Here is a 23,374-nt window from a genome sequence, read left to right as displayed (position 1 = left end):
GTTCGCCTCTATGGGTGGCACAATCATGTTTCCAAGCCCCAACACCTCCCATCTTCAGCCCAGTTCAGGAATTAAGATGGAATAATATGATGGGAAAGAAACATATCAGACACTCTGAAAGCCAACTTATAGCACACCTGTAATCCCAGCATTCGGGAAGGCAGAGACAGACACATCTCTGTGAGTTCAAGATCAGCCTGGTCTATAAAACAAATCCAGGACAGCCAAGGCAACACAGAGAAACCCTGTTTGGGGGGAGGGAGAAAAAGGAAAGAAAGAAAGAAAGAAAGAAAGAAAGAAAGAAGGAAGGAAGGAAGGAAGGAAGGAAGGAAGGAAGGAAGGAAGGAAGGAAGGAAGGAAGGAAAGAAAGAAAAGAAAAGAAAAAGCCTCTTATGGTAGAGGAGGGAATTGTTTCTTCCTTTCCAAATCTTGCAGGTGGCTCACTGCTGAGAGGCAGCACAAAGGGAGTCAGGGGCTTGCAAAACTGAAGGATTTCTAAATACTGTCCATATATCTCCATGTGCTCCTCTCTGAGATTCTCTTTGAGAGCATAGGAAGTTTAAAAGTGCCTTGTGCCAGAGCCCAAAGCCTACATGACTGAGCTTAAGGGACAACTGATAAAATGCAGATAGTTAGGAACAGGCTGGCAGTTTAGAGTCTAGTGTGGAGACACAGCCCTGGCATCATGACATTCAGCTGGTCATCAGGCGCCTCGGTTCATAGGATGCCAGGTGCAGTGCAGTGCAGATATGTACCTGACAACTACCAGCATGCTCACATGTCTGGTACAGCAGAATGAAACACGGGGACCACATTACAGCTGCATGGGGTTCAAGTATTGATAACATTTTAGGGCTAATATGAGCATAACACTCCAAACATACCATGCATTTCATTCATAGCTTACATGCTGCATATAATATACACATGGACATACATGCAGAGAATCCGAGTCTTTGTAGTTCCAAGGACAGTGGTGGTCCAGTAAATGTAGGACTGCCTAGCCATGAGTAGCAACTGAAATTTCTGGAAAGGAGTACTAAGTACTAATCAATACTAAGAAATTAAACATTCCTCCTTTCTTTTTGGTATTCCCTAGAACGGAGAAAGCCACCATGCCCACAAATGATGAAGAAGACATATTCGTTACTGGACACTTCCATCAAACCCTGGCGGAGCTTGATGACAACCTGGAAGGTAACAGCTACCAGCCTCCTACTTTGATAATATCTGGTATGACAATAGGGAAGGCGCTTTTTCTGAGTACTTTGGTGTGACTCCACGAGGAAGAAGTCTCCAGACTACAACTTGTTTGGGATTTGTTTTGCCTGTCTGTAAGGGATGACCTCCTCTCTCAGGCGAGGGCTGTTCTTGATAGACTGATTTCTGTCAGGGTCCCAAGTAGTATTAAGAAAGGGTCTCAGTAGTTTTTAAAAATATGCAAAAAGTAATGCTGCTTCTATATGCTAAGTTGTATTCTCTGCACATCAAAGATGTAAATATCCAGATCACCAAAATGAGCCAGGAAAATATAAAATGTCACAAAGAGAAGTGGCTGTCTTCATTAAAACCTGAAACCCCTCCTTCATCGGTAGCACAAAATACACAGTCTTTTGTCCCCGATAAACACCCTTGGCATGGAAGCACCCCATGGCACCACTGTTCTTCTCACACATTCTGGGGAAAACACTCTAAGATCAAGGCAGATGCAAATAATTGTAGTGAGTAAGTAGAGGATCCTTTAGACAAAGAAGGCTACACTCTTCTTCATGGTACACATTAAAAATGAACTAGAAAAACAAGACAAGGAGAAACAAACGTCAAAACTGACCCTGATTTTATGTAATTCAGTGTTCAGTCCCTTCTCATTGGTATTTGGTTGACAGAGCTGGGAATCTGAACCAGCCATATAGTCTCCCACAGTTTGGGACCACATGGCCCCTTGCACCATTTAGTGTTTTGAAGAGTCAGTGTAATTCTGAAGACACCAAGATTTACTTATTCTCTCTTTAAGAAATTAAAGCTAGCACAAGTCATTCTACATATCTCCTTGTGCGTCTAGTGAACACAAGAAATAGGAAGGGCAAAATCCCAGTGCACTTGAAAACATTTCCCAGAATATTAAATTTAGGAGTATTTTATTATTGAATGATTTGGCAAAACATGGCAGCTAAATATCTCACCCTGAAGCATCATGGATCTGCAAATGGCTCTTTGCTTTTGGTGAAAGTTGAGATTCTGGCCCCAGGCAGATACAGATTATAAATCAAGATAACATTTAACATACATATTAAGAAAAAGTAGTAATCCCTGGGGAAATCAAAGTTCTAGCCATGCTTTCACTAACTCACTGGTAATACTACAAGGGGTGCCAATTAGTGACTTGTGTTTGTCTTTCTCTGCAGGAATGGAAGAAAATTATGAAACAGATACCAGCTCCCTAACCAACTCTATAAATGGTGTGTCTAACCACAGTCTGCAAGAAGCCATAATCTCTGATAGTGGCGTGGATGATATCCCGGTCACATTTATTGGGGAAGTTTCTGATGAGCCTTTTGACTCAGGGCTTTCCTCCAGTAGAAGCAACAATGCTGTTATTTTTAACACAGGGGGTGTTGCCAGCCAAAGATCTCACCTGCCCCCATTTCAGACTGAGCATAGCCAGCCATATGTAAGGACAAATAGAAAAGAGCCTGACCTCTCCCCTCCTTCCCAAGATATCAGAAAGAGAAATCAGCCAACCTTAGCCAACACATCTGAAGATGAGAATCCAGTTGAAATAGATGCCAGAGTAACATCATCTGTTTCAAAGCTTTTTATAGATGACCTAAAAGCAAAGGATAAAGGCAAGGTGTGTGGGTCCACTCACAGTGAGAAGACTCAGGCAGGTCACAGAGTAAACTCCCTGCCAATGAATCCAAAAGATTGTGAAGATGAAAACAATTCAGCATTCCCACCATGGTCTCATCGTGGCCAGACCTCAGGGGGAAGCTATGGACTCAAGCATGGCCTCACTACATATAAAATTGTTCCTCCCAAATCAGAGATGAGATGTTATGACAGGGACGTGTCCCTCTCCACTGGTGCCATTAAGATTGATGAACTAGGGAATCTGGTGAGTCCTCATGTGAATGGGAGCAGGACCATACCCCAGTCATCAGCTGTTGTTGAAACAGACGGTCAACCTATTGGAAAAGTCAAAGAGTTCTGGAGGCGCAACTCAATGGAAAAGCTCCTGAATGGGCCGGCAGAGTGTACGGCCAAAAAATACCCCTCCACCACCACCACTGCCACACCCACAAAACCACAGCAAGATAATGGAATGAAGACAGCCTTCACACTGACCGCTCCCCTGCAGCAGCCTGCCGCACAGGAACATGGGGCACACCTGGAGGAAGAGAGAAGCCGGCCACGTTCAACAGTCTCCTGTCATGTGAAAGTGCCAGCAGCTCATCCCACAGAAGTCACATTCCTCAAGCCCCAGAGAAGAACATCCAGCCAGTACGTGGCCTCTGCCATTGCCAAGAAAATGGGGCCTCCAAAAGTCCACGCAGATGTGGTGAGACCACATAAGAAGACTGCTGAAAAGGGCCATGAAGAACCAAAGCTGCCTAGACCACCCCCCACTGGGAAAGATGATGCAGCTCCCAACCCGCACTCAGAGGCACAGCAGCATGAGACAAACCAGGGCTCTGTCTGCCTTTCCAGCACCCCTGGAGTGCAGCTGCCAATCGGAGACCATCCCAGAGTAAAGGCTAGCAGCACATATGGGAAGTCATCCACTCAAGACTGTCCTGCTGCTGTCCACAGAAACTCCTATTTCCTCCCAGTCAGTTCTTCCCAGAGAGATCGTGTTTCTGTGGGACAGAGCTGTGGTTTCAATGAAAAGCAAACTACAAGTAACCAAAAGGCGAGCTCAACATCTAACCCCACACAGGCGCTGGACAAGGCTCACCCGCCCCCTCCGCTCTTGGCAGAGGCGCATGACTCTGGGAGGATACTGATGAATGGCTCTGCACGGGTTCCAGGAAATTATGAGCCTCCCCACTCTCCAAAAGAGTCCAGCCTGACTAGCTACATCATTTTACAGACAGAGGAAAAGCCCAGTCCGTTATCTACAAATGGTCAGGACGCAGATGATGCTCTACCATCCAGCATTTTTGGGCCAAAGAAAAAATTCAAGCCTGTTGTTCAAAGGCCAGTTCCAAAAGATACATCCCTGCACAGTGCCCTGATGGAAGCTATCCACTCATCAGGAGGAAGGGACAAGCTCCGCAAGGTGAATGTGGTGGGCTTCGGGGGTTGGGTTCAGGGAGCTCCTGGGCAGGGCTACCACCCTATCTTAGATCTTAAGAATGGGACTGGAAGAAAGGCTGCAAAGGCAGAGCTGCAAGTCTGCAGGTTTCATTTTAACTACATTCTATCTCCTTCTAAAGCATTTGAATAAAAGCACTGGAGAGGCTTTAGCTTGTCAGGCTCCAGCAGTGCAGTAGAAAAGATGTCAATCAGTAAATAATCATCTACTGGCCCAGAGTAATAGTGAGGCCAGGGTGTGGTGCTGTCTGTACTCTGGTCCAGAAGTACTCTGTCAGCTTTGGGTTGTTGGAACAAAATATCTGAAAAAAAAATAGAGAAAGGAAAGGTTTATTTGGGGGTCAAGGTTTAGGGGTTTTAGTTCATGGCCAGTTGACTTATTGCTTTTGAGCTTGTGGCAAAGCAACACAGTGTCGTGAGAATACGTGGCAGACAAATGCTCACCTCATAACCAGGCAGATGAGAGAAAAAAGTGTCCCACCATCCCCTTCAAGGACCTTCCACCAGGACTACCTAGTAAGGTCTCCATCAGCTCCTAGTTGTGGTAGGCTGAGAAAGTTTCCTTCCATGAGCTTCTGGGCAATGTCTTGACACTTCGAGACAGTAAGCCACAGGAGGGCCACTGCTTTCTGTACAGCCTTGTATTACTAGAAAAGGGGACACATTCTGAGAACTGCATGGCAAGTGGTTTCATTGCTGTGTGAACATCATGAGGTATCACAAAAGCCTATATGACAACAGGCTAGCACTCAACAGGGACTTCTTGTTACATCAGATGATATCAAGAGGAGATTGAAAAAGGATGCTGCTTGTGCAGCAGGCCCTAGCATTTTGGAGGAAAATAAAAGAATAAAACCATAACCCCAAAAGTAGTTGTCTACGCCAAAGTAACCAGAGAACCTATAGGATAGTGAGTGCATAATACAGCAACATAGTCAACCACAGTCACAATCCAGAGTCACACACGACTGCGTGTAGCTACGTGTCATACCTCTGCATGTCTACCAGCACAGGGTATACGCTTGCCTACACTAGCATCACGCCAAACCCCTGTGAAGTTCATTGCAGTAGGACATTAGTATGGCTACAGAGTCACTGGGAGACAGGAGTATTTCATCTCTTTTCAGTCTTGTGAGTCTGCTGTCACCAGTGTGGTCTGCTGTTGACTGAAACATTATGTGATGACATTACATTGTCATTCTACAGCAGAAATAGCAAGAACTTTGTGATCTTCCTCCATTATCAGGTCACGTAACACATCCAAATGTTATTACTGAGCTGCTAATGCAAATACTGAAGAGTTAATTCCTCCATTTTTCAGTTGAGGAAGCAAAGCAGAGTGAGTCTTAGGTGGTCTGGCTCAGTGTCACCCACTAACATCCTCATCTAGGTCTGCAAGATTTCAGCACACATGTCAGCTAGGGAAAGCTGGGAAAACAGCAGGAATAGTCTCATAGTAAGAGACAGCACTTGATACAACCTTGTTTCTTCTACGCCCCTCAACTTACTACAGGGTTATATCATGGTATCCCAAAACAAGTTGAAAACACCCAAGTTGAAAAGGCCTTCATTCCACCTCCTAAACTGCTTGTGCTCAGAACATTATTTACATCAGCCTACATCTGGACAACATAGTCTAGCTCAAAGGCTGCTCTACCCATGTGTTGAATGACTCAGTAAAGTTTTTGTATGCTGTGCTGAAACTAGAAAAGCAAATGGTTGTGTATGTAAGCCTTGCTGTTGTGGCTAAGCTGTAAGCTCTTCCATGATCTTCTGGGTGTATCTTTTAGCAGATAGGTTGAGGGGAATTGATGCTGTAGGCATCTGCTGACAGGGAGTTAGCCTTCCCTTATCTTCACAGTGGAATACTGTTAAGCTTGTTAATATTCTAGACTGCAGAACTCACCTCAGAAGGAAAGCCAAAGAAGCCATCCTATGTGGAGGCAGAGAGCGAGCGATCTGCCCTTCTGGCAGCCATCCGGGGCCACAGTGGAACTCTCAGCCTAAAGAAGGTAAGGAAAAGGGCCTTGTGTATAGAACAGGTTCAGAATCCTGCCTGCACTTCTCCCTAGCAAACTAGGCTGGCACCACTTAGCTTCCATCACTGTGACTAGATGACAGCAGCAACTAGATGACTAGTTTGCAGCAGGTGGATTGCTAACTCCACTTGCTTGGTACATTGTCACCCAACTCTAGGCATCTGTTATGACCTCTGCTTCTATGAGTGGCATTTCTCTACCTTTCCTGCAGGCCTACACTAACACTTTTCAAATTCTCTCACACACTCATCATGACCTCAGGGTAGGATACCAGGCCACTGTCACAGTTCCTACCATCACAGACTGAGGCAACTGTGCAAAGATAGCCCTGGACTTGCATAATTGTAGGCACAATATTAATTGAATTTAGAGGCAGGGCAGTGCACCTGTGGCCATCACACATGGGATTTGACGAATGATGTGACTTGTATATTCCCCTGGAGTTTTAGTGGGAGTCAAGTTCAACCCCCACTTGGTCAAAGCTGTGTGTCCAGCTTCTATTTCTATCTCCACATGTGAAGAAAAATATGAAACTAGAGAGTACTCTTGCACTCCTGTTATAGCTGGCACCATTGAGCCATGCTTTGGAAGAGCATGGGGATATATGTATAAGTAATGAGCAGACATATTTCTGTTTTCTGTGGTTCATCACTAAGGAGCTCTTTGAGGTTCACTGTGAGATGGGTAGCTATATGCTGTCTTCTTGGAAAGGAGCTTTCCACAAATTGTAACTGTTAATTCCTTCAGTCTGCTATAACAAAGCACTATAGACTGGGTGGCTCAGAAACAATGGGGGTTTATTTCTTACAGCTCTAGAAGATAGAAGTCAAAAGTCATGGCAATAGCAGAGTTGGTGTTTTGTAGGGTTGTCTTTCTGGTCCCTAGTACCTCCATGCCAAGGCTTCACATGACAGGAGGTTCCAGGGACTCTCTGGGGCTTCTTTTATTTGGTACTGATTCTACTCATGGTAGATCCACATTTATGAACTAATCACTTCCCAAAGGCTCGCCCTAGGTTCAGCACCATGGAGTATTACAGATGAGACAGGGTACATGAGCACTCACTCTAGTAACCACTAACTGTCTCATTAGGTATCTTCGCTTGCCTCTGAGGAGCTCCAGAGCTTCCGAGATGCTGCACTCTTGGCTCCAGGTTTGGACAAAGCTCAGCAAGAAGACCCTGGCCTCCCACCACCACCTGCCCTGCAACTACCACCCCCTCCAGCCTCCCAGGCTCCATCAGCTCCCATAACGGTTTCTAGGTTCAGCACTGCCACCCTCAGCAACACAGTGGATGCCAGGCAAGCCTTGATGGATGCCATTCGCTCGGGCACGGGAGCCGCAAGACTCCGAAAGGTGAGCATTGCTATGGGAAACAGAAATGGAGGCAAAACTTATCACGCAGTCCAGATTCTGGAGGGCACTGCTGAGGGAGGGGTGGATACAAAGAGCTAACGCAGGAGAAAGCCAGCTCTGCATGTCAGGTGCTGCCCATGTGGCAAGGTTTAAGCTAAACCCACTACTGTCTCCCTCCTAACCCAAACTCATTACTAGTGCAGAGACAGGCTAGGAGAGAAGCCACTGTGCACTAGAGCTCCCCAGAGGGAATGTAGCACCCTTAGCCTACAATATCGTCACCTCTCTTCCCCTACCCACCATTGTCTCCTTCTTTCTGCCAGCATAATGCATAGCTGTTAGTGCATTTGGTCTCCCAGCAGAGCACACACTGTTCTCCTCGCTGGTGCTTTTGTTAGTCTAATGAAGGTCTGCACATCTGTTCCCCACCTGGACACTGTAGAAGACTGTAGTCCCTGAATCAGTATTCCCAGATTCTAGCTGGCTTCCAAGCTCTGTTTCAGCTCAATGCTACTATCCTACAAGTTCACTGATGTCTGGGGCTGCCCATGCCTCCTGGAAATGGCAAGTTATACTAATAAAGAAAGCTAGGGTACTTTAGATTTTCCAAGAGAGCGTTTCTGCTTCCTAAACTGTGTTGTCCCTAAAGAGACCAGCAGAAAGTTAATTGCTCAGAGCTCAGAGGATCCAAGTCACTTGCTTTAGTCATACAGGGACTGGACCCAGCACAGAAGGTTCTTGTCACCCAGGCTGTATTCTCCAAGGAAAGCAGGTCACCCATGAAGCCAGGGCTGTGCCACTTTCACATAAGGCTGCCATCTCCAGGAATAAGACAGACAGATCTCCTTGTTCCCCACTTAGAAGCCTAATGGGGCAGAGGAGAGGAGAGCTTCCTAGGACATGTGACTTGGAAAAGTTGGCCTTCCCTCAGCACCACTCCATGGGCACCTATAAGCCACTATTTTATTCTACCATGGGTTGCTCCTGAGGTGCCATTCCCCATGCTCCATAAAATCTATTAGGTTCAGCTCCCTGGCTAGCCCCTTCTCCTTGACCTTGTCTTAGTTTGAGAATAGTCATAGCTGTACAGGTGGGACCCTAGGAAGGCACCCAAGAAATACCATTCCCTGTCAAGGATGTAAGCCATCTACATCGGAGGCATAGCTCACTTCAGGTCTCTATCTAGCAGAACTGGAGAATGACAAGCTTCCAGCTGGCTAGGAAGGAGCACAGGAACATTACTTTGGATTTCACATTCTTGTTGAATTTGTATATTTCTGAACTTGCATCATGAATGGCTGAGAATGGACCATGGAAGTCAGATAATGGCTGTGAATACAGCCCTGAGGCCCCTCTGGGCCCCAGACAACTATTTCCCACTGACTGAGTTCCAGAGCTGGTGGCTCTGAACCTTTTTTGAAAAGTCCTAAGCGAGTAATTTAATGAAAACTGTCACTAGACTTTGTTTCACAGTTCCTAAAATCATGTTTCTTAACAAAAACTCCATAAGCCCAGGCTTGTCAGAAGGTAGCACCAACAGGCTGGCCAGGTTAGACTGTCTATAAAGAGACTTTGCTTTAAGGTTTGGGGTAATTATCTATATCATTTACCCCTCTAACATATTCTGAAAAACGCTGAGTGTAACCTATCCAAGGCTTCGCTCCCTTTCATTTCAGTGAAGTAGTCAACCATGGTTTGAAAATATTGAGTGGAAATTTCCAATAATTAACAATTGGTGAGTTATAAATAAGTTTCATTACAGCAAATGGATATTAGTATTATACTTGTTAATGCCTATCTGTGCCTGATGTGTAATATAAACTTTTCAAACTCATAGGTGTGGCAGTCTAGTTAAAAGCAGAGTGTTCAAAGGTCCTGGTACACTCTCCAGTTCCAAGAACCCCTGGGGGCTCTATAGAGAGGGGACTGATGACTTGAAGGATACAGGCACACAGTTGCTCTCAAAACTTACACACAACTTACTGGCTGGTTGTTGAAGCTTTATAAAATGGAGGCTACTTTATCCTATAGTGACGAAAAGGACCTGAGTTAAGAGAAACTAAACACCAAGGGCTACGTAGCTAACAAGTGATTATCTACAAATTTAAAACTTCCTTTCTCTGAGAACTCCTTCCTCTGCTTTGTAGGAAGTTAAAAAGAAGCAAGGTTGAAAACAGTCTGAAAGAAGAGAGTGAGTGTTTAGGAAAGTAAGGGATAGAAATGAAGGACAGAGGATGAGAATGTCTGAATAGACACAGCCAGTTGAAGGTTTGGAGGTGAGGATGAAGTTAGCCAGTATGAACCCCAGGCAAGGGTAGAGAGAAAGTTATCACAGTTAAAAAGGTCTAGCCAGAGTAGGAGACCCAGGTGTCATTTCCCACTTGGTCTCAGTTTTGTGTCAGCTGCTTAAATCGAATGCACAAGATCAAGTTTTGATTCTATTTCTTCAACTGACTTAACTCTTGGGTTTCCCCTTTATCCACTCTGGGAAGTATGAGTCCATAAATGTTTAAGGATTTGTATGGCACATTTGTTTACAAGGTGCCTGAGAGCTGGGTCCTTGGTGATGTGGGGCAAGATGACACTGAATAGGTTCTTGTCACTGTATCTGTAACTTGTACCAAGGTGATTCTCTGCCACCTGCTGCAGAATGGGGCATAGGACGCCAGGGTGGGATGGCACACCCTTTTGAGCAGCCCTTCCCACCTCTCTCCAGGGTGTCCAGGTGCTCATGGGCTGCACTGCCCCCTCCTGGGCAGGTTCTGGATCCCTAGGGGCATTCCCCCACCTTTGTGGCCACTGGTTTGCCTTTGGTCTCCTGCAGCTTTCACTAGAGCACCAGATGTGGGGCATTAGGGGAAATGTTCACAATTCAGGTAATGGTTCCAAAAGGCTCATCAGGTAGTCATTTCTGGCTGGGAGTGGACAGTTGACTTCCATGGCTCTACAGTGTCAAAACATGTGGACTTTTCCTCTATTTTATTAGTTTCCTTTCCTTCTATGGTCCAACTGGCCTTGAGGAAAATGCAGTACGTCTGCAGCTTCCGCATCACGGACTGAGCTCTGTACAGTTAAGCATATCTGTGGCTCTGCATGCCTGGGTGTTCAGTGTAAGTTCCTGTTCAGGTGGGCCCTTGCAGGTGGCTCTCCAGGACTCAGTGAAAGGCTGCAGTGCACAATCCACAATGGTTGTTGCGTCTTAGAAAGCCCTTTTCTCAGCTCAGATCCTGGGATGGGAGGCTTCCCCAGGATTTAGAACTTTAAGAATAACAACAAAAACAAACTGACCATGGCAAGCAAAATGGGATGGTTAATCACCCTACTGTGACTCAAGTCTCATTGGGAAGATACTGCTTACAGAAGAGAAGGGTCAGCTTGATAGAGAAAGAAAAATCATCTTAAAGATGACAACATTGTTTTTCAAAATGGTCCCAGTAGCATTTGCCATCGTGGTGTGTACGGCCCAGGTCTTTTGCTGCTGATGGCTGCCGGTGCAGCTCCCAGCTGCCGGATTTGCTTCAGGTTCCATGTGGGGACACATGATGCTCTGCTGGAACAACCCAGGTTTCTTCCTAGGACACCCCCTCTTCTCAAAGACAGTGCATACCCACCTCCCTGTGATAGCATCCTCCTTTTCCCCTCAGTTCTTCGTTCACAGCAAAAGTAAAGCAACCTTGTACCTCCAGCTGCCTTGGCAAATCTGTGATAAAGAAATTGTGTCAGAGGGCCTGGCACAGACATCTAGTTTCCTCTTATCTGTGTGCACATGTAAACATGCACATGGCAAAGCTTCAGCCCCTAAGCCTTCAGTGGGACCTGCCAGGATACAGACACTAGGAGAGCTGTTGAGAGCAGACAGATGAATGAAGTCTCACTGTGCCCACAAATGCACTGAGCCACCGAGACACAGAGAAAAACAACCTCTCAGAACAACTGAAGGGCTTGGTTAGAATCCCCACCCCACACAGAGGGCATGGCGGGCTTCTGTTCTGCCATGTCCTTGGGAAGACAGGCTGTGGCTTCCATTTGATAAATAGACAGGTGGGGTGCTGATATCCTAAGTGACTTTTCCTGGCAAAACGTTCCTAGGTCAGCACTTTTGCTATGCCCAGACATCTTATCATCGCCTGGCTGCCTTGGCAAATGCCCCATGAACCATGCTGAGCTCACACAGCGCAGGTGCCCTCTTTCCCACTAATGGAATCACTGATGTAGACACATGCATGCCATGCCCCTTGACCTCAACAGGAAGCCCCAAGAACCGATTAGACATGTGATGATATCAGGAGGTCCTGAGCTAGGGAGAACAACAAACCTCTTCCTTCTCAGCTGAAGAGAACTCCATGTTCCTGGGACTAAGGAGCAGCAACCTGTTCAGCACAGACCTGACTCCTGAGTATGGCTGCTGTATACACTGGGCTCAGGTTGTTCATTGTGTAAGCCTAGCTATGTGTAGTTAAATTGAAATGGCTTCAAGACAGGCAGTTGAGATATTCCTGTGACAGCACTCCCAAGTTCCCTGCTGTCTCTGAAAATGGAGCCAGGGTAAAGCATGTTATGAAACCACTGGGGGCAGTCGTCCTTCCTGTTTTCACCCTAAACTGTCTAAAAGGCTCCTTTGGTACCTGAGTTGGCTCAGTTTTCCCACATTGTCACCATGTAATTTTCCCTTCAGAATGCAAGTCGCAGCTCTGAGTTCCCTGAGAACTAGTGTAAGTATTGTTGGATGTGAGCCTCTGTTTGCACAATATGGCTTGCCCAGCAAGGCTCAGCCACCATTGTATCATAGCCCCCATCAATAGCTGTTGGCACAGAGTAGACATTGGGTCACAACTTGAAAGGAAGATTAAGACAGTGTATGCCTCCTTCGTGCTGTGGTGCACATTTCAGCCCTCCTGTTACATCCTACCATCAATATGCTAAGAGCTCATATCCCCGAGAACCACTTGAAAATCTTGTCAAATATCCAATTCAAGTTAGAAGTACACAACTTTTCTTTGGGGAAATAAAATGACCTTAGGGAATCTCCTGTCTTCCTCCCTGACTTGTTTGCACCCTCACCTGTCAACCAGCTGCTGGCTCCTCTGGATTCTTTGGTGCCTAGAATCTTCCCAGCCAACTTGGAAGAAAAGCACTTAACCAGAGAATTCCCTGCTTGCTTGGAGAGTTCTTTTCTTGCCAAGAAATCATTCCCTAGCACCACTGCTCACTCACCTTTTTCCATACAGAGAATATTCTTCTTAACAGATGAGGAAGAAAAAAATAAATAAAAATTTAAATATTTTTTCAGCTTTCTGTGTTCTCCAGTGGCCCCTGGAGAACTTTTCTTTTTGTCTAAACAACATGATATGAAAATCTTTTAGAAAGCATGACTCTTGTAGGAAGTTCCAATGTGTGGCATCCATACTGATCTCCACTTTGAGGCCTGCTTCTCAGTTAGGCACTGCCTCATACATGCATGTTGTATCCTAGGCGACTGCTGGTCTGTTGATCACAAAAGCATACTGTCAGTAGCAGAGCCATCTCTAGTGCCAATCTATATGGCAGTCAGTTGGCAGTAAGTCTGTGTTGACATCGTTTGCTGTCTGTATAAGCTCACCAGCTTGCCCCATTCCCACTATCCTCATGGGCCCTGAGATATTTACCTAGTTAAGGTATCACAATACCCCCAGAAAGAATGATCTCAGAATCCTAACATTAGCTGACCTGGACTTGCTCACTCAGCCTGTGGCTCCATGCCCAAACCCACATTACAGATCACTCAACCTGGCCCTGGTAAGTGATACAGTCTGTATCTGTAGTGTGGTCCAGGAGGCCATATGCCAGAAAAGAAGCCTAATGGGAGCTCTGGCCATTGTTGGCCAGCTTCTTCTGTTTGCTGATTCCCTGCTGGAATATATGTACCCTGACACACATTCCCTGTCAAATACTACCTCTATGATATGACTCTACAGACCCAAAACCTTGGGCTGACCCACTTATGGGCTGAAACATTCAAACCCAAGAGCCACAGCAACTCTTTCCTCTATGCAGGAAGCATGTTGGCACAGGAGCACCGTGGAATCACACAGTGAGCATGTGTGCTGCCCAGCCCAGTGGGAAATGACATTGGAGCACCTCACAACTCTGTAACATAGACCTCATTCTCACTTTACCAGTGGATGATAAAGGGGTGAGAATGGTGTGAGCACATCTCAAAGCTTCACCCAGCCAAGGTAGAAGCCCACAGTCTACCATGTGCTCTTGACACTCAACACACTTTCTGGTTTTACACCATGGGACTTCCTTATGAACTATCTCAGAGCTGGCTGAAGGGTTTGCCTAGGCTTCCTAGCCATTCCTTGCTCTGCCTTCTACTAAATACAGTTCGGCAAGCTCCATTTTTTTTTCTTTTCTTTCTTTTTTTTTTTTTTTTTGCTGTTTTTGCATGAAAGATTGTTTCTATCATTTTTTATAGAAAAGTTATCAAACATGTTGAAAAGTTGAAATAATTGTGCAACAAACATTCCTGTATCTATCCCTAAGACCTTTTGATAACAACTCGCTGTATTTGTTTTATCCCATATCTATCCATCTTCATAATTTACTTTTCTGCTTACCTGCACACACTTTGTTGAAATGAGATCTCACCGTGTAGCCCTGCCTAGGGTTGAACTCAGCACACTAAACTCAGTCTCTAGAATGCTGGGCTTACACCTGTCTCAGGATTTTATATGTGTGCAGCAGAAGTACACTGCAAACATCAGCATTCATGACTCCTGGGTGCCTTCACCTGCATGTTACTGGAGTTTACTTCTTATAGTTGCTTTTCAGGTAAAATACACGTAGAGTGACATACACATATTTAAGGAGCTCAAAGGTTATTTTAATGGGGTCCCATCCTAACCATCTTGATGTTGGTTTTTTGATAAGAGTGACAAGAAGGATAAAGCTGAAACAGTATTTATAGAGAGCTTGCAGGTTTGTTAGGTTCTGCCTTGGTGGAGTTTGTATAAGCTGATTGGGGAAACAAAGGCCTGGTAACGTAGGAAGACTGCTGACCTGGATCAGTGGAGGTGGACCAGTAGAATCACACTACCCAGGAAGAATGGATAAGGCACACCTAGGAGGAAGGACGGAAGGTAATTCAGCCTAGAAGGTAACTTCAAGAATTGGATTTGCCATCATACCTGAAGAAGCCAACATCTAGGAAAATGCGACTTCTAAGTAATTTAAACATGGATCGTAGTCCCTGAGACACCCCATAGCAGAATGTGATGGCTTGCATTCACTATCTCCTAACCCAGCAACAGCTGAGCTCTGTGGTATAGAAATGGTGCTGACACAGTCCCGCCACCCTAGTTAGGGTTACTATTGCTATAATGGAACACCATGACCAAAAGCAACTTGGGAAAGAAAGGGTTTATTTGGCTTTCACTTTTACATCATTGTTCATCACTGAAGGAAGTTGGAACAGGAACTCACAGGACAGGAACCTAGAGACAGGAGTATGATGGAGATGCCATGGAGGGGCACTGCTTACTGGCTTACTCATCATGGTTTGCTCAGCCTGCTTTCTTATAGAACCCATGACCACCAGCCAAGCTGTGGCACCACCCACAGTGGGCTGGACCCTACTCCATCAGTTACTAATTAAGAAAATGTTCTTCAGGCCTGCCTACAATCTGACTTTATGGATGCATTTTCCCAATTGAGGTTCCCTCCTCTCAGATGACTATAGCTTGGGTCAAATTCACATAAAACTACCCAGCACAGCCATGAACTTCTTGTTTAAGGAGCAGACCTGCAGTCCCAGAATACCAGGGCAGCTGGCATACACAGCCAATGCTCAAGAGAAGATTGTGATGCAGAGCAATCCAGAGACCTGCAGAGCCTGCTGTGTTTAGCAGAGCAGAGCTTGATCAGCCCATACAAATGAAGCTGTAAAGAAAACCATCAATGAAGACTAGAAGAGAGAATCTGAAGTTCTCATAGGCTGAGAATAATGCCTTCAAGACTTCCCACGCTGGACTCAAATGTCATGTCTTTTGGGCACTTGATAGATACTCTTGTCTCAGCAGTGGACAACAATCTACATGACCCAAAATCGTTCAAACAAGGATCAAGCTGTCTCTAGATGACCACATCTCAGAACAAAGCTTATGAATATACACATGACTGTGAAACTGTTTAGCAAGTTTCAAGGCAAAATTGGAAGTGTCTGACATCCAATCAAAAATGATCAGGCAACAAAATGGAAGGCCAGCCTGAAATACTAGCAACTGAGAATGACTCAGACCTGCCCCATAATGAACCCAGATATTAGAAAATAGTTAACGTGGCTACATCTAAAGACTACAAATTATAAGTATGTTCATGACTATAACATGATTACATTAAAAATTAATAAAAAATGGCCTCAAGAAAATCCCCAAATGTTGAAATAACATAGATTTAAATTAAAAGAAAAAAATCAAAGGAGAATTAGAAAGTAGTTGTGAATTATACCATGAAAGTTGGAGGTGCCAATAAAGTAGTGATTTCTAGAGAATTCCTTGGTGTTTGTCATTCTACAGTTGAATAATGTTCTTCCCTGGAAAACTAGAAAAATAAGAGAAAAAACTGAAGTCTAAAGTTAGCAGGAAAAAATAAAGGTCATAGCAGAAATCAATAAAATGAAAGATAAAACTGATTTTAAAAGTTAAACCCACAGCTGGTTCTGGAGCAAAACCAATAAATCAGTAAGTCTGGCACAGGATATATCAAAACAAAAAGAGTATTTTGGTCAACTTTAGGAAGGAGACATAATATCACACAAATTCTACAGATACAATAAGAGACTTATATGAAAGGAATATCACACACAACTTCATGCATGGGTATGTTACTTCAAACTGTGAAAATACAAACAAATGCATAACTCCAGAAGATATATGGAAGCTGAACAACTCTACATCTGGTAAAGAACCTGAATAATAAGTAAAAAGCCTTCACACACACACACACACACACACCGCCACCACCACCACACCATACAAAACACTTCCAGGCCCGGATAGTTTCACTGATGAGTTCTACAAATGTAATAAAGACATCTAAAGAAATTCATCCCAAAAGCTGAAGAGGAGAGCAGGTCCCAACTTACCCTATAAATCCAGCTACTGATTCCAAAACCAGAAAAAAATATGACAAGAAAAAAACAATATAAGAATGATGGTGTATTCTGGCCAAGAGAAAGGAGTTCTAGGAATGCAAGGTTGGGTTAACATTTAAAATCTATCCCCATATGAACTATTTTTAAAAATCATATTAATAGATTTCTTTGAAGTATTTGATGACATATATCATTTCTTGTGAAAAAAAGAAATTCTGATTTAAACTGATAAAGGCCATTGATGAAAACTGGCAGCTAACCCATGCCTGTTAGGAGAAGAATGAATACTTTCCTAATACCAAAAAGCAAGAAAATGCCTGTTTTTTCTGCTTTTTCTTTTTAACACTTAGGGAGAAAAAAAGGAGAACAGCAAGAAGATGTGGGTGTGTTTGCATTTGCATACATCCGTAAAGCAGTTATCAAGTGCCTTGAAACTGAGAACAACTGCCCATCAGCAAAAGAATGAATAAACAAATATGATGTGTTCATACAGTGTTCGCAGCAATCACAGAAATACTGATACCTACAAAAACAGAGATGAGTTCAAGGCAATTATGCTTAAAGAAACCCAGACATAAAATTTAGCCCATGTCATGTTCTTTGGATTGCTATAAAATCTAGAAAATATAAACTCTTTACTGTTAGATGATTGCTGGCATTTGAGGGCTGAAGGATATTAAAGGAAATGTTGAGAGTGATGTTGTGATCTGTGGCCATAGTGCCAGTGGTAAATGCACTATTAAAACATAACATAATCACAGCACTGGGGCACCAGAGGCCATTGGACTGTCCATAATTCAGTGTACAGCCTGTTGTAGGTAATGAGTTCCAGGTTATCCAAGACTACATACTGAGACTGTCTCAAAGGCATGCACACACTATCAATCTATCAATCAATCTATCTACTTGCCCACACATCCATCCGTTCGTCCATCTGTCTGTCCATCTATATCTCTATCTCTCTATCATCTATCTCTCTGAAGCAGAGATACTGTGTCAGTCATGTTTCCATTGTTAATACAGTAAACATTTATTTAAAAATCAACCTCCTTCCTCCCACGTACCCCAACCTAGGCAGCCACCTATAGGTTGTCCCCACTGGCATGGCCTCCTGCCCTCAGTCCTGACCATCTTCTCCTGCCTATCTTCTTCGTAGGACCTCTCCACACGCCAGTGGTCACTGCAAAGATGTTAGAGTCTTTTCCCCTGAAAATCAGAAAGAAAAAAAAAAGGACTTTTTAAGAGAAAGAAGTGTCCCCATGTGTTTCTCTTAAACCTCCAGACCCAGTTTTCCCAGCTTCTTGGTGTTCTTGACTCCTCAATGAATCTATTCTGCTGGTTTGGATTGACAACTGAAACCTGATTAGATGAGCATGGAGAGCAGGGCCTGGAGTTTGGGAGAAAGCATTAATAGAATGTCTGGGCTGTGCTACTCTATAAGCCTACAGCTCTCTGCCTGCCCTGCTGGGCTGTACTGCTGGCCAAGACAGAGTCTTTAATGAGGTACCACCCTTCTCCCAGCCTTCACCATGGCCCTGGACCTGCCTCTTCAGCTTCTTCCTGATTCATTCCCTCTCTTAGCTTCCTCTATAGCTCATATATGCATAGAACACGAATGGACCTAGCTGTATCTCCTCCTGGACCCTAAGATGTTTACCCTGCATAAGCAGACTACTGTAGGTATCTTGCATATGTTTTTCCCTTTGCTAGGGATGGAGGGATGGAACTAGAGCAGGGGTTTGGAGAACTATAGATGTCAGACAGACTGGAGAAGGACTTGTGAGGGCCCACAGTGTGGACACTGTACAGCTTCATAATTGGCAGCTGTGAGTTTTGCTATATAGGCCACTTATATCTCCTTGTTCCCAAGCTTTACCAATAAGGCTGCCCAGAGAGGACAACCTCAGAATGTGGAGGCACCTGAGATCAGAGGATACTGAAAAATCTGGGGAAGATGTTACTGTACCCACATGAAGACAAAAGGAACTGGGCCATGTCTGTGAGTGGCCAGAGGACCTATGGCCTGAGTAGTCTTCACTAAGCTATTCCTAGCTGAATGACCTTTTGTCTGTATCATGGACCTCTGAGTGTATGTCACTATACATAAAGTACTTACATGATCCCAAAGTTTGGACATCTCCCTCATCTGTTGTGCCAGTATCCCCACAGGGTCATCATTCACACATTTCCCCATTGCATTGTCACAGGTGGAAGCAGAATGCCACCATCCCCTTCATGCACACATGGCATATGTGTTATGGAAGCTGTGAGGCTGACAGTGCTGGCAATATCCCCCAAGTCCGTGTCTGCTGCTTTGGAAGAGGCACAGGCAAATGGTTTAATGAGCCACACGCCATGGCTTTTCTCCACCTGAGAGGTCAGGACTAGGGGTGGCAGGTCCGTTGAGGAGGATGTCCAGTGCCAATGGACGGAAAGTACAACATGGAAAATGCAGAATTGTTCTAGACCTAGACTAGACACTAATCTCTTGGGAGAATCTGCACTCCTAAGGGACACAGTTACATGCCAAAGCCTCCACCTGTTCATGCCATCACTTGGAACTGAGATAGTCAGCTTACAAATATGAGGAAATACATTCTCCCAGACTTAGTTTACCCATTATTCTTGAGTTATAGTAGGACTTTTAGGAAGATCCATTGAAGGAACAGAACCCTTGCCCCTGTGCATGTATGTTGAGAGTGGAGGACGGGGACTAGAGCCAGGGCTTAAGGGTTGTAGATACATTAGATGGACTAGAGACCCCCAAGTCCTTGTGAAGGACAACTAAGAGTGTGTACATAGAACTAGCCACTGCATAACCAAAGGAAGATGCTTCAGAACTAGTAGGAATTTACAGGGTCTAAATACCTTGGTCCTTTATACCTTGGTCCAAAGTTTTATCAACAAGGCAGCCTGCAGAAGGGATCTCCTAAATTTTGAGATACCTAAGGGCTGAAGGATATTACTCGTGCTCACAAAGAGCAAAGAAGTTGGAACCATATATGCAGGTGGGCAAAAGACCTGCGCCCTCTACTCAGCAGGCTAAGATGAAATTATGTGTGGGCCCTTGAAGCAAAATTCACCTCGTCTTTATGTAAGAGGCAAAACTCCTAACAGCGGTGACAGCACATCACTGCTACCTTGAGCTGACATTCCAATGAGCTAAGGCTTGCATAGCACACATGGTCTCCAGCACATGGCAGATACACTGAACATAAGCTGGGTACTGCCAGCCCAGTAATGCCTGTGTCAGTTCTGAAAGAATTTGTTTGTCTTTTGAGTATTTGCTTTTGTCAGTGAATTAAAGAGGTAGAGCACGATGCCAAATTCTTAGTCATTCCTGTTCCGACTGTGCTCCTACATTTTATCCTGAGTATCAGTTTGATACTCCAGAAGAGAGACAGTGATTATTTCACAGAAAATCTATTTCCATAAATTATTTTCAGAGGCACTTAGAGATAGTTCCTGTTGTCGGGCTATCAGGAGAGAACTGAACCAGCAGGATCTGTATGATCTCTCCTGCCAAATAAAGGAAGAACTTACTTGCTCCTTCATTCATACCACAAACTGCTTATGTACTTTATCTGTGTGGCAGTGGGTGAGCCTCCTAGGGTTCTCACCTCCAGTTATCCTTTTCACAACGACTGATGGAGGAATACAAGGGAGCAATGAGTATGGCTTTGTGGGAGAGTCCTACAAATATCCATCAATTCCCTAATGCTTTTTTCCCCTCACATTCTGTCACGAGTCACTAGAAGATTTTAAGCGTATTTGTATTTTGGAAAGGCTCATTGGGACAGTAAGCAGCATGGCTGGTGGTCTAAATCTCAGTTCTCCAACAGCCCTTTACAAGGATGAGCATGAGTCTCTTTCTTTGTACACTTCGCTCCCTACAGAGACAGTAACTCTACCCATCTTCATTGCAGGTTCCCCTGCTCGTGTGAGGTCCCTGCCACCGCAAAAACCACCTGCACAGCTCCAGGGATCATCAGTAAAGGAATCCACGTGACAGGAAACGAAGCCATCAAGAAGTGGCGGTACTTTCCTGTGTCCAGGCCAACTTGCCCACAGTGGATTTTCAGTGCTCCTACATAATGGTCAAAGGGGAAATACTGCTTTGCTGTGTGCCAAGGATATGTGATCTGCCTCTGAATGCTCACAGTTGCCAATAAACTGCTCTTGTTGGCAGGGGAATGGAAAGACACAGGCTGCAGCCTAGCACCCACATTTGATTATAGCTTGGGCACAAGGAAGCACACCTTACAATGATTTTTGAGATTTTGACCACATACACATGCTAAAAATCGTTCGTTTAAGATCTTTTGAATTTTAGGTGGGCAAAAGCATAAGTCCACATAAATTGTCAGAATCTATCATGAGCTACAGGATTCTGTTTCTGGAGAAAGAAGAGCGATGGAGGAAGGCCACTATGAGATGACTTTCACAGGAAAGTAAAGCATCAGATCTGTATTCCTCACACAGGGAAGCCTCGGGCCTCACAGATAATCTTGGAACGTGATCTGACCAATAAAGCTTTTAAAATTCCAACCAGTGTGGCCCAGAGCAGCATCCCTACTTGACCTTGTGGGCAGGAGATTCCTGGATCCTTACAAGGTGATGGGAAGCAAAGATTAGAACACTGGAAGGGCTGTCCTTTTTTGTATAGCTTGTGTCCCGCTTGTATAGTTTTCCGCCAGTGCCCCAGCAGGCTATGAAGTGCATCGGGCCCCTGTTGAAGGAGCCTTGTATGGAGCCTGAGACTTCACCAGTAGCCTTCTGAAATCCTGCAGAGGGCTAGAGAGAAGGGTGTTGGGCACATGCATGTCACAGAGGGCAGTCCAAATCGTGCTGCATATTCTGTGGCTTACATTTTATCCTGACACACTTTGGCATGGTCCAGCAGCTGCCCTGGTATTATATGACATTCTTATAGTACATTGTGGGTAGACACAATCTTTAAAGAATTTAAGCTCAGCAGGAAGTTTTGTGTGTTTGTGTTTTAATGTGTCTCTAAAAACCCTTTCTTATATGGAGAAAATCAAAACAGCAATAGAAGTCAAAATGAGTTCATGATATAAAATCTCTGCCTTAGTGAAAAAAAAAAATACATGAAATCATTTTACTGTTTCACCCTGTTTCAAATCTAGGCATCGGGTAGAATGAGAACTTGGTACTATGTGATTAACATTGCTAAACTTTCTCAGTGAGGCAACAGCTACCAGCCAATTGCTCTTAGTCACAGCTGTCTGCTGTTTCTCTTAGTGCCACAAATAAATGCAAATCCAATCCTGTAACTGTCGTGTGGATTTCATGCTACAGTGTATATCCTGACTGCAAAATGGAGGGATTAATTTACTCTGCCAACAAATATTTTGGCTGCTGTGTTAATCAGTGTTCCATCACTGTGACCAAACACCTGAGGTAAACAGTTTAAAGGGGTTTATTTTGGCCCAGGGTTTCAGAGATTTGGGCTCTGTTGCTGTCCCTGTGGCAACACAACACATCCTAACAGGAGTGTGTGCTGGAGGACTCTGGTCACCTCGTAGTGACATGACCCAAAATAAAAAGGAAGAGGCTGGGACACTGATATCTCCTTCAGATGTGTCACAACAGTTACCTAACCTCCTTCAGCTATACCTCTGCTCCTGAAGGTTCCCTTCCAATATTGCCACAGGATTGAGACTAAACCTTTGATGAACAGGCCTTTGGGAGACTTTAAAGGTCAAAAAGTATAGCTGAAGCTTTATTTGTTCCTCTGGGTTTTAGCAGATAGGATAGACAAAATCATTATATAGCTTAGATTGTAAAAGAAATAGACCATAAGCAAAATGTTAGGTAAAGCATGCATAAGTGCTATAGAGAAAAAAAAAAAAGCATCAGGAAAGAGGGAGGAGAGCCTCAAGCAGAGAGATGGCAAAAGGCCTTCGTTTGAGTACATTACTGAAAGAAGAGATAAGTCAGATAGAAGAGCCAGGACGGTAGCACTAAGGGCACATCCTAGGGAAGAGGAGTGAGAAGGAGGCCCTTGTAGAAGCTGGAATAACAGGTGAAAGTGTACATCTCTCAGGCCTTTAACTCCCAACCCATTCAGGTCTTTGTGAACTTCTTGGAGCCCTTCTCAGTGCAACGATACTCCCCAACCAATCTGAGAGGTCTAGAGATGGTCAGTGGGGTTGTGTAAGGGCCCCTTTCTCTAGTTAATTTTGCTCATGTGGACCAATTTGATGCTATATTTGCTTATGCTGTGTACCTCAAAATATATAAACCTTCAAGTTTCGAGGTGTGGGGTATGCGATAATCAAAGCCTCCTGGTTCATATTGTGGTCCCTGCTAAGTATTGTCACAATTACTCCTGTCTCTTCTTAGTCAACTCAGATATCAAAGTGTCATCTTGCAGATGAGTGAGCTGGAGGCTAAGAAAAGTCTATCATGTGCCTTACATTCTTTCAGCAACCCTCCATGGCTTCTCTTGCCCAGACTGAAGACTGAATTTTCTTCTCAGCCTACCATAATCTTAATAGGCTCTATGTCT

The 23,374-nt window shown here is 44.5% G+C and overlaps 1 protein-coding gene across 9 annotated transcripts in view; it reads left to right on the top strand.

Annotated features, from left to right (window-relative positions):
* Cobl (cordon-bleu WH2 repeat protein) overlaps positions 1 to 22,136 on the top strand; it is a 245,682-nt gene extending 223,546 nt beyond the window's left edge. For all 9 annotated transcript variants that reach the window (XM_060365689.1, XM_060365695.1, XM_060365688.1 and 6 more), the window contains 5 exons: positions 1,100 to 1,197; positions 2,406 to 4,279; positions 6,207 to 6,326; positions 7,446 to 7,709; positions 20,769 to 22,136. In XM_060365689.1, coding sequence (XP_060221672.1) covers positions 1,100 to 1,197; positions 2,406 to 4,279; positions 6,207 to 6,326; positions 7,446 to 7,709; positions 20,769 to 20,786 — 2,374 coding nt within the window. In that variant the 3' untranslated portion in view covers positions 20,787 to 22,136. The remainder of the gene's footprint in view (positions 1 to 1,099; positions 1,198 to 2,405; positions 4,280 to 6,206; positions 6,327 to 7,445; positions 7,710 to 20,768) is intronic.
* The last annotated feature ends 1,238 nt before the right edge of the window (positions 22,137 to 23,374 follow it).

Source organism: Meriones unguiculatus, chromosome 12, assembly GCF_030254825.1.
Source record: "Meriones unguiculatus strain TT.TT164.6M chromosome 12, Bangor_MerUng_6.1, whole genome shotgun sequence".
Taxonomy (NCBI): Eukaryota; Metazoa; Chordata; class Mammalia; order Rodentia; family Muridae; genus Meriones; species Meriones unguiculatus.
The sequence above is the reverse complement of the archived record's forward strand: the minus strand, read 5'-3'. Positions and strand labels throughout refer to the sequence as shown.